The 12,049-nt window shown below is 44.4% G+C and overlaps 2 protein-coding genes across 2 annotated transcripts in view; both read left to right on the forward strand.

The window, feature by feature from the left end:
- Nucleotides 1-923: 923 nt before the first annotated feature.
- Nucleotides 924-12,049, forward strand: part of CMTM3 (CKLF like MARVEL transmembrane domain containing 3) — a 73,000-nt gene continuing 61,874 nt past the window's right edge. The window contains exon 1 of the mRNA XM_065733143.1: nucleotides 924-933. The gene's annotated coding sequence lies outside the window, so the exon portion shown is untranslated. The remainder of the gene's footprint in view (nucleotides 934-12,049) is intronic.
- BEAN1 (brain expressed associated with NEDD4 1) overlaps nucleotides 3,286-12,049 on the forward strand; it is a 39,133-nt gene continuing 30,369 nt past the window's right edge. Inside the window, exons 1-3 of the mRNA XM_065733140.1 lie at nucleotides 3,286-3,478; nucleotides 4,224-4,295; nucleotides 10,363-10,497. Coding sequence (XP_065589212.1) covers nucleotides 3,448-3,478; nucleotides 4,224-4,295; nucleotides 10,363-10,497 — 238 coding nt within the window. The 5' untranslated portion in view covers nucleotides 3,286-3,447. The remainder of the gene's footprint in view (nucleotides 3,479-4,223; nucleotides 4,296-10,362; nucleotides 10,498-12,049) is intronic.

A 12,049-nucleotide genomic window follows, 5' to 3' on the forward strand; every position in this document is an offset into this window, starting at 1 on the left:
CTAAGATTTCTTAGAAATGTGAATTAGCAAATATTAAATAAGCAATTGAATTTGAAAATCTAACCACCCATCCTCACCCAGCAGGGATCCCATTCACTACAGATCTTAAAAACATAACTGAGCTCATTGCTTGCCATTACCTCTGCTTGAAATACACCAGTAAGTCAGCCATAATCACTGAGAATGAAAGAAGTGAGATGGGGGCACTGATGCAGGAAACCCAGAAGTGCCCCATGCAGTGGCCTGAACAAAGAGAAGGATACAGTGGCTATGCTAATATCCAGGCCATGATATGCATGCAATATCTCAGACTCTTCCATTAAACATAAAATGAAATCCATCCCCACAAGGTTAACCCAACTCACTACACTCATGGAAGTGGACTCATAGGCAGTGGAATGATTTCATACATGTGGCAAATAGGAGTTATCTTGAACCTGAAATCAGCAAACCTGTTCCTCTCCCGTGTCAGTTCAGGGCTAGGTGTTCTATTTTGAGCCCATCAAATGTCACACGGTGCTTACATCGAACAATATACAGTGCAACATCAACGTATGCATCGCTTAGCGCCATTACACTGACATTTCAAAGGATCTTCACTGCCAGAAACCAGCTCAGTGTGAAACCATATGAACAGATAGTTCTATGGAGATGCATGGAAAACCTCTCTACCAGCACAGTTATCACTGGGATAGGGCCCAAAGGGTGGCAGTCTCACACCTGGGAGATGCCCTTGCCTGGCAGGCCAGGGCTCTGCACACCCCTGTCCTGGGGCTGCTGTCAGCAGAGGATGAGCCAGGTCCCTCCAGGCCCCTTTCAGCCTTCACTGCTGCACAGTTCCCTGAGATCAGTGGGAAAGGCACATGACTGCACAAATTTATGCCACACATATCAATCTGTGCAGCTGCTCTCTTTTTAAAAAAAGAAAACTATGTAAAAAATCTCTGAAAATAAAATGTCAAACAAAATGCTGCCGTTTTTCACAAAAATTAATTTCAAAATAAAAATTAGGCATTCAGATCCTCCATGCCAAAATGAGGGTGTTTTTTACAGTTTAAATATTTTTGAGAAGCAGGATGAGTATGTTTGGGTTCTGCTATCTGTGCAGGTCTGTAATAGCATCCCTGGATTAAAGGAAATGTGGAATCATCCAAGAATATCAGCCTTCAGCAAGGCTTCTCACACAGACTGCCTTTTAGTAGTACGTGGGAAAACAACCACCACTTTGTAAACTTCCATCTACAACGAGTGCCATCCCAGACCTTACAAAAATGTACCCAAGCTCCTGCCTCACACGCTCCTGATTTCAAGAGCTTGGGAGAAAAATTCCTCAAGAAAGTGACACCATTCAGAGGAGACACAGCAGCTGTGAACCGCTGCTGCAGGCAGACACTGCTGCTGGGGTACTGCCCAAAGTGTGAGGGCTGACCTCAGCCCAACAACTGGTGTGGCTCAGGAGCATGACTGAAGCAAAGGTGGAGCGCATGGAGTGAGAAGGTAAAATTCTGTCACACCTCCATACACACTGCAGAGTTGGAAATCAGGAAAGTGAGCAAAACGTTTGCCAAATGTGAAGTTGCTGCCCCAGAACTCGAAGTCAGCTACCTGTATATTCTCAGTTTGTCAGCTCTTTTCATTGTCTGAGAATAGATTTTGCAGCCAAACACGAGGCTTGCAGCCTGCTCGAATCAAGGTTAATGCGGATGCTGGCTACACATGAGGCAGTGTTTGGGAAAGATGTCATCACCAAAATCTGCATAAGTGCTGAACATTGGAAATATTGAAATTTAAGGTGGAGAAACAATCTTAATATTGTTAAGCACAATGTTACATACACAATTGACTCTTCACTGGGGAATCCAGTAAGCCAGCAGGCAGCCAGCCCGCCTGTCAGAGCTGACAACCAGATGCCCAACCAGATGACCAAGGGCCCCAAAAGGAAGTCAAGTGGCTTCCAGCTAATGAAGTGGTAAAGAAAGAACCTTTCAAGGAATCGAACAATCTGATGGGTTACTAATCATAAAATTAATATATAGTGATGAGTTAATTACATCTGAGATACGAAGATTTTGGCAAAAAGCACAAGAATTGCTGAGCTACAATGAAATATACTGATAAATTTCCAGTAACCTCTTCAACCACCTGAGACACGCTTAAAATGCTTGCCTGGAATAAAAATAAATGATAATAAAAAAAGAAAGAAGGGATCAATAAGAGCATCTAACTTCTTACAGGAGGACCTTAGAGTTCACAAGCTTTCTACTGACCTTAAACTTCATTATACCTCTGCAGCCAACACTTCTGACCCAGGGGGAAATGAAACAGCCCAGGTGTGGATTGCACAGCCACTGCAACAGGAGGGAACTGCTCAGAGGCCACAAAATCACGGCCAGCATGGAGCTGCCCCACAGCTGTGTGCTGCATTGCTCTCTCAGGGCAGTGTATATGGGAGCACTCTGCACTGTCTGCTTCATGTGGATGAGAGAAAGGTACTGCCAGTACTACACAGTTCCTACCTAGATCAGTCCGAAGTGCTGTTGAATGGCAACACCAAGAGGCTGTATTTCTCACACTCTTTACCAAAGCAGCAAATAATTTTGCTTTTTTTTTTACTTTTTCTTACCACAATGATCCATTGTGAAAGTTCATGAACACCAGTACCACTGTGGTTCTGTTGTGTGTGGTTCCAGCACTGTGGAACTTAGCATTTGTAATGAGGAACATCACTGGGGATCTCAGTAATAACTGGATCTCCCTATTGGAGACGGCTTTCATAGAATAACTAAGGTCGGAAATGATTTCTAAGACTAAGTCTATCCACCGACCCATCCCCACCATGCCCACTAAACCACGACCCACAGTGCCACGTCTTCACATTTCCTGAACACCTCCAGGAACAGTGACTCCACCAACTCCCTGCAGCCTGCACCACCGCATTACCGCTCTTTCGGAGAAGAAATTTCTCCTAATACTCAACTTGGATCTCCCCTGGCGCAACTTGAGGCCATTACGTCTCGTCCTAAGGGGCTCTCAGCCCTTACACTCGCCGCACATCTCCGGCTGCCCGCAGCCCCAGCCGCCCGCAGCGCCGCGCTCGGTTTCCCGCAGCCGCCCCCCGGCGCTCTCTCTCCCTCCTTCCCTCCCTCTCCCGGGGACACCAGAGGGGCGGGGAAGACGCGGGGCCGCCCCGAACCCGCCGCGTCGGCACCCCCGCGGCCGGGCCCGGCCCTCCCAGATGCGCGGCCCCGCGCCCCGCGCCCCGGCGGCGGGCAGGGCCGGGCAGGGGGAGCGGAGGCGGCCGGCGCTCGGGGGGAGGAGGTCAGCCGCCTCCGCCCGCCCCTCGCCCGCGGCCACCGGCCGCGGCCCCGCACGCAGGAGGAGGCGGCGGCTGCGCCCGCCCCGCCGCCCGCCCGCCCGCCCGCCGCCGGGGAGCCGCGGCCGAGGCGCATGGAGACAGCGGCCGCCGCCGCGGGCTGGGGTAAGGCGGGGAGCGGCGGGGCCGCGCGTGGAGCGTCCCCGCGGCGGGGGGCAGCGGAGCGGGGGCGGCCGCGGGAACTTGGTGCTGCGGGAACCCCCCAAAGAAGTGCCCGCAGCGGAGCACCGTTGGGGGAAGGCGCTGCGGCCACGGGCAGGGAGGTGCTGCTGCCCGCGGGCCCCTCTGGGTAACGGCGGGCACTGAGCGGCAGTGATTTAGGGCACGTCTTACCCGCGTGTATTTTGTGGAGTCCAAGTGTGTATCTTTGAAGTGCGAGTTATAAATGTTAACGCTTAAATGCACAGGCGGAGCGTGTGTATTAGATTTTACAATGGATTCATTCGGAGCCGGTTTGCCACACGCACGTGCCTGGTGCATTCAAGGTGTGCTCAAACAAAGCGGGAAGCGGTGGCTGGCTGACAGCGGCAGGTGCCCGTCGCGGTGGCTGGGAATGACTTACAACAATTACCATATTTACATAACACAGTGCTGTTTGTACACGGGGCTTTGAACCTCAGGAGCATAAAAGCCCTAACTCACAAAATTTCTCGGACCGGGGGGGATTCCTGGAAGTATGAAGCAACTCCTTGTTCATTTCTTCTGCCCCCATTCAAGTGCGATCGGAGTGCACATCCACATCTGAGATGTGTAATGCTGCCCTGTGCCCACGGACATACAGCGTCTCCTCTGACATCTGCTTCAAACCGAAACCCAACAGCTATTAAGGACTTTTTCTTTCCCTCCACAGTTCTTTTCTTCCATCTTCTCCTCGTCTCTGGGAGCTCCATCCGCATTGGGATAGGCAGCAACTCCAGCCTCTGTAAGTAGTTTCTCCTTATGTTTTAACTGCACTAACGCATGCTCACACCTGTGTACAGCTGTAGGAATAATGTAGCTGAAGTCCTCTGGCAGATAAACATCAATCTGTGAACAAGCAAATCTCCTCCTGACCAAGGAAACAACGGAGTTAATAGAAGCTGGGATCTTCACACAGACAAAACAGAGATGGGTGAAAGACCTGCCTGCAACAGAGCCACACAACTTGGCCTCAGGCACAGCTAGTTTGATATATATTTTTTAAATACTCAGCATTTTCTCCCACAACAAATTAACACATAGCTGCTGCAACTGGTCTACATATTGAGCACATCAGTCAAAACTGATAGCATTTTGGCACTCGCTAATGTAATGTGGCTAAAAAATTACTTCCAATCACTGAAATAAAATGCAGACATTTGCCTTCCTTCCACTCTTCTTATGACTGACTTTGGTATTTATTACATAGAAGTTTTCTGAAATAGAACACTGTAAGAGCCAGCTCTGCCCGTGGCATTGCCTGTCCTTCAGCAGAAAGCCACACATGCGAGAGGAACCACACAAGTATGTCCACACCCCTTGACAAAAGAATGAAACAATACTGATGGTTGTAAGCAGTAGTCATTATTAACAAGCAGTCAGAACCGCAGCCGCTGTCTGCAGTTTGTCAGTGAAGCACCCAGTGCTGTGGGGGCTGCAGCCAGCAGTGGGGATTAGCTGGGACCCTCCATCCTGCACACACCACTCCCCCTCAGAGGACTGAGAGTCCCTTATAATGTAAAGAAGCATATTTTAAAGTCAGGTAAAAGAAAACAAACCAACCGGTTTTCAATGATACCTTCAGTGATTCACTACATACATATCAGCTATTTGAAGAATGTGGCTTCTTTATAGCTAGAAAGTGACAATATAATTATGTATGTAAAGATTTGTGTGTCTTTCTGATAACTGTTTTGGATTATACTGTCCCAGCTGTTACATCTCAGAGTACAAGGAGTGCTCAGAGGTTTGTGAAATGTTGGTTTGGATGCCTGAATTGAGACAAACAGAAGTACAAAGTATGCAGAGTGCTTAACATTTGGCCTTAAGACTCCCACATTCAAACCTGTGCTCTTCCTGTGCAGCATTATCTCACCAAGCCAAGAAGGAACAAACAGGCTCATGCTGTGGCTTTCTGTACACAAGCACTGCAGCCAGGCTCAGGGATGTGCTCTAAGAACACTGCCCCTCTCCCCCAAACACCCAACAAAGTTTAGACCCTGTAACAATCTACTCTTAATTTCCTTTCAGTGATTTTTCCTCAAAGCACAGATGTCTTCTGAAGGCAGCACAGAGGTTCCCTTATCCCTTCACTTAAATATGCAGCCCAGTTTCCTCACTCCAAATGCGGACAAGTAAAAGGTGTTCAAATGCCTCCAAAAGTACAACTTGGAATTCTTTATTCTTCTCCCCTAGTAAGTCACATCTTGCTCAGTATCTTTCTTCCATCGATTTATTTTATGATGGCTGGGTATCATCTCAGTTACTCACATCAAGAATGGTTTTAATTTATTAGTCTGGAATCCACACTAGGAAGGTATCTGTTTCTCACCAAGCCTGACAGTTTCCCAGCCTCGTTTATGAGGATGTAGGCTGACAACACCAAATGGTTCGTTTTCCCTTGGTTTCAAAGACCAAAGACCTTGGTTTCAGTAGATTCTCCCCACCCTACCTCCCATGCCTGATTTAATTTTTTCGTGAAGAGAACAACAAACTAGAATTCATTCCTGTGAAACTATTGTGCAGAAGTACACAGATTAGAGTCCAGCCTTGCTCCCTACTGAATAAATGGTAATAATGGCTTAGTTTTTGAAAGAGAGCTGAACAAATAGCTAGAAGGAGTTAGACTGAAAAGCATCTCAAATAAGTACAAGGGGAGATGTTCTGGAGCTGCTGAGCACCATTAGCTCAGGCAGTCCATCATTTTGTTACTGTATAATGACTGTATTTGAGCTAGATGTTCAGTGCAGTAGATGCCCAGACACCTCTCATATGATGCTGAGAGGCAGACAGATCATGAGCTTTTGTGGTCTTAGAAGTAACTGTCTTCAGATGCTCTGGAAGTTTGGCTTCAAATTGAGAGCTGGCGGAAGCAAACAATTCCGTAGGCTCTAACAGCATTTATGCAAATTGTCAATTTAGCTCCAGATCTTAATACATGTGATAAAAATGAGTGCTGTATACACTGTTCACACCTATAACAATACGTATTTTGCAACAACTTCCTGCACTCCCTCAGACTTTTTGTTTTAACTGATGATATTATATGACATTAAGAAACCTACAGTCTCCAAGAGCCTGTGTGAAAATACTTTGCTGGAAGACATTCCAGCCAAAGCCACTTGATCACCACCTATTCTTCCTGCAGATCTTGCTTGTACCACACACGCTTTCCCTGGCCTCTGTAAGCTTCCATCATTCAGTTGCAAGCATGTTAATCCCTTTATTTTTATCATTACAATTAGGATCTTCCTTTCAGAATTGTTTTCCTGCATTACAAGGGATATATAAATAAATAGTTCAATACATGCAGTTTCATCAAGTTTTGCTTTTAAATCTCTCCTCTTGGAAATTAATCTTTTTTAGTCTCATGGTTTAAGGGAAACAGCTCTCCAAGCATATGATCTATACAGGTTTTCAGCACATTCACTTGATGCTGATTTACTTGCAGAACTGTGATAGGACTACTTCTATCAGTGCAATGGACGCGTAGAAGACCCAACTAAAACTAAGGCTTTATCATGTCGGGTCCTGAACTGAACAGAGCAATTGGCCTTGTCCATCCAGATTGCAGGTGTCGAGATAAGACAAAAGGCTGGAAGAGAAAAACAGTGACAGAGACATTCATTGCTTTGGATTGCACAGCAATCTAAGGAGAAAGGCAGGTGCTCCAAGCTCCTGGATGGGTATCTGCCCATTACTTGGCACACACACACACTGCAAAGACAGAAACAAAAAGCAGCTATTTGGGATGACTGACTCTTAAGTATAATTTGAAATGGACATTAAACGACACCAATATTCAACTCCTCATACTAAATATGCTGGTAAATTCAGATGTTCCTTTAGAAAGAATACAGGCCATTCAATAGCAGATTGACAAAACAATTACAGTGTATTCATACCATTGTGTGCTGGGGTACATGTTGTATGGTACACTGCTTCACCTCAGTCCCAATCGGAAACCATCATAACATATAGGGAGAGCACAAACTGGACACATCTAGAACAAAAATTTGTTGGTTTTTTTTTCATACTGCACTGTCCCTTATGGTAAATGTGATGGTTTTTGACTTCTTTTTTAATTTTGCAAGACAGTTTGAAGGAAAATACACAGTTGAAAAGTACATACAAGGACATTTTCTAAAAGGACTGCACCTTAAGCTAAATTTGATGTGATCATTTTCACATTCTTAAATTACAAATGTGAACTTCATAAATTCATTCAAATGTGTACTGATTTGGAATAGAGCCCCTGAAAACTGCCATCACCAGCGTGGGACATTTGGGTTGGACCAGGTCGGCTTAGAATTGGGAAGTGTGTCTCTGGAGGAGACTTTGTTAGCTCCCTGCCATCCACAGGAAAAACTGTTCTCAAAACTATTTTATCTCAAGGCAAGCTGTACTTAAAAGACAAAATACCATGCTCTAGCTTCTACCAAGACAGTTTCTTTTGTGAGAAAAGGCATTACTTTCCAAGATGATGTTTCTATCTGTACTCTACAAAAGAAATGTGATTATCTAGAATTTAAACATTACTATTGGTTCAGTCAGTGCTAAGGACCAATTTTTGCCTTCCTCTGTCCACAACTGCTCCATGATGTCTGGACTTCCATGTATTCCTAACACAAAATGTTTGTCTATTTTTTGTCCCCAAGTTTTAGTGGGTATTTTGCAGCTTCCCTTGGGAATGGTTGGAATTTGCATTATCTGGGTTCACAAAAGACATATTTTACTTTTGCTATACCTAGGGCATGTAGCTTTTGGGGATAGGTTTGTATACACATACTCTTCTTTTACTGTTATTGTCCCCCACTGCTTTTTAGCTCAAAGAATTGCATCTGCCATAATGTTTCTTACAGTTTACAACACTGGTAGTTCTCCCTGAAGATAATAAAACATCGCAGTGGTTTTCTAACATTTTCATAAGGTGCGCATCCCAAGGTGGCCTACAAAATTCAGGAATTGCTTCTGGAAGAGACCAGAGAGGCATCTGCTTCCAAGTCACTTTAAAGTACCAGTAAAGTGAAACAAGAATTTGATGCCATGTGAACGGAACTGCAGGAAAATTTCTTATACCAAAAAGGGATGAAATTGTAGCCATTGGTGTATGAGAATTGTATCCAACTAACACAGAGTCTGAACAAGAAAGATATACACGACTGCAGCAAAGTTCTAAGAGGATTACAATAATTAGGGCAACTTCAAACTAGCTGATGAACTAAGTGGACTTTAAGGAAAATATGAATGTGTTCATGAGATGCATTCTGGGACTGACTGTTTTAATGAATTTGTTAATGTTTTTTCATTGACATCACTTTCTTGGAGATGAATGCCTTCTTAATATTTGCAATGACAATATAAACAGTCTAAAGTTAACAAAGTTGTTCTACTTCTACAATGTTTTGTACCACGAAATAATGATTGCATAGCTGCTGATTCTATAATATTTTTATTCATTGAGAAACACAGACAGGAATCCCCACAACCTTAACTGCAGGGAACTCTATTCCATGTTACCCAAAGATTGTTTGAGATGGCCACCCCGAGCACAGCAGCCATTTGGGAAATGTACTGCAAGGTATTCCAAGAGCACAGAACAGTACGATCTGATTGCTGGGCTCCAGACTGCAGAGCTGCCAGGTACAAGCATACAATCAAAGACTTACTGCAACATTATGTTGTCAATGCCAGCAATATTTATAAATGCATTTGGGGTACTGACATTTTCCACTGGAGCAGCTGCGTGGAGAATTGGAAATCATGACCAATTACTCCTCGCTGCAGGATTTTGCAGCTATGAAGGCTAACAAAAAAAAGCTCTGAATTATAAACACAGGAGAGCTAACACAAACCTGATTTAGTGGAATTGACGGTGTTCCGTTGGGCACCAATTGTAACGTGGCCCTCTGCATGTTTGCTTTCAGGAGCTGGTGTTGTTTGAGTCAGGTTTGAACTTTTACTTGCCTGTATTTGGAATGTTTTAGATGGTTCATTCAAAGTAACCTGAATAAAGCTGTAGTACCTAGGGAGATTTAAAGGTGATTTCTGAGGAGTTTTTCAGCACAGAGGTCTTCCTTGCCAAACTTCCAATACTTTTTATTCTGTCATTAATGAAGTTTTCTTTCTGTTCTACTTCTGCCCCTCATTATTTGAAGGCCTAACAAAACTGTACAACAAAATGATGTCAACACTTTCTTTTACACACGCAGACGCACTTGTCAGAAAACAGCTGCCTTTTATCTACCATTACAGAAGTCCACGTTCAATAGCAGCACTAGTAAAATGTCATACAAAACACCCACAAAAAAACAACAAACATGAATAACATTCTTTGAAAAATATTCTTTCTTTCTATACTCTCTTTTCCTGGATAACTGTCAAACTGGTAAGGGGTTGTGAAAAAGTTCTATGTACGACAGAAGCCACAATTCAGACTTATGCAAGATAGCAAATTCTCTTTTTTTTCCCTCTGTGTGTATTAAGCTGGGGCAAAGATGGATTGCTTTGTTTTGGATGTTAGAGCACGTAAGTAATGCAGGAGGCTCTGGAACACGATGCCCTCATAATTTCTTTGTTGTATTTCACCCAAAGCTCAGCTGTCTCCAGCACTATTTAAATGATCAGAAACAACAGGCTAGGAGGCATTTGGTCGGGTCTCTGACCTTTCTCACATCTAACAACGAAGAGAGCATTTGCACCCCCTCAGAGGACATTAAAAATGAGGTGGACTGACTTTCAGTAAACACAAAGCTGTGTTACTCGGGAAGGAGCTGTTACACAAAGTCACCAGTTGTTTCTCTCCCTTGCAGATGAGCAGAGCATTCTGCCATGTAAGAAGGAGGAACTGCAGTGTGGCACCGGGCTCTGCCTCTCCAACTGGCTGCGCTGCCGCTACAGGAAGGACTGTGGCCGGGACTACATGTCCATCCAGCTGACATGCTCCAGTGAGTCACCCTGCCCTCCAAAGCAGGGCACACTCCTGCAAATGTGGATCCATTTTATCACTGAATCTGTCTGCAGCACTACACTGTTGCATGCAGGAGATTTGGTTTAGTTTTCCTGTTGCAAGGATATGGATATTTATAGGTTTATTTACTTACATCTAAATCATTATTCTACATGCTGATTGCAAGTGGAATAGTAAACAAATATCAGTGGTAGTGGGAATGGAATATTTGGTTCAGATCAAAATGCATTAAGCTAATGTATTGTGAAGGATGCTGCTCTGAAATGCCAGTTGGAAAAATAAAATTAAGAAGCCTAAAAAAGGGCAGGCGTCATTGCCAGAATCAATTAGGCACTGGCAGCTCTGCAGAGCAGGGTTGGCTGGGCACCCTGCTCTCTAAAATGGCAGCGTGAATAAATCCGCAGCAGGAGATCAGAGCAACATCTGGGGAACAGAGCAGAGGGAAGCAGTACGTCAGGTCAGCAATACCCAGTGCAGTTAGCCCATCATAAGGTGATTGCTGCAAGTGCTGCAGAGGCTCAGCCATTTTTTTTTGTCACAAAAGTTGAAAGATGACTTGGAGGATTTCTGATGAAACACACAAACTGTGTGTTGTAATCCCAGCAGTAGCCATTTACAAGCAAACTTCTAAGCTTTTTCTGTTCCTGTTTTTTCTTGTTAAGTTTTACTTGGTCATTTCAAGCTACAGTTTTAACTGATATATTCTTTTTAACATATATCCATTTTGTATCTAGCAACATCTAAGAGCACAAATACTTTTAGACATTACAAGTGGGACTGATCACATACTGCCGTCACTAATTACCTGCCAGAAACGTGTTGAATTTGGTTTCTGAGTTAACCCTGTACACAAAAGGCCATAGCCACAATTCTACAGAAATTCCAGACATTAATACAGAGAAAGCAGACTGACTGCTCTGGGAACAGGAAAGAGAACAGAAACCTGATTTCCAGGGGTAAGCCTGGCACGTGGCATCCTCCAGACACAAGAGAGCTGAAGGCAAAGTGCAGGCAGGAGCTGCTCAGCTCCAACTGCTTAACCTGCATATCCATGCTTGACATGCAAGCTGGCTTTGCAGTGGAGATCAGGCATAATACAACACTCTGTAGAACTGATCACAGTCATTAAACAGAGCAGGCTCCAGGTCTGTGGAGCATGGAAGGATCATAAGCTTATTATTGAGCCTACAGAAGGACAACAGTTAGCGTGCACAAGAAGACACAAGGCCTGAAGGGAGGCAAGACCTCAGTTTCTGCTTTAGCTGTTAACAATATCAGGAGAGATTAGAGCTAGTCATGGGATTTTCTGTGGCAACGTGTGGTGTGGTGGTGGAAGATCTGTGTGAACACAACAGTTCTAATGGTCCTGTATCTTGCCTGGATCATGTGAAAACCTTTCAGCAACATCCATCTGACAGAAATATGCATTATTTACTGCCCTTCCATGAAAGTGTGCATGAAGTAGGAAATAAGCGGCAACCAGCTCTTTTTAATACAAGTAAAAACCTATTTTTTCTAAATGCAAAGCT

This window comes from Cyrtonyx montezumae, unplaced genomic scaffold, assembly GCF_038088225.1.
Source record: "Cyrtonyx montezumae isolate F1298 unplaced genomic scaffold, pur_monq_1.0 scaffold_17, whole genome shotgun sequence".
NCBI lineage: Eukaryota > Metazoa > Chordata > Aves > Galliformes > Odontophoridae > Cyrtonyx > Cyrtonyx montezumae.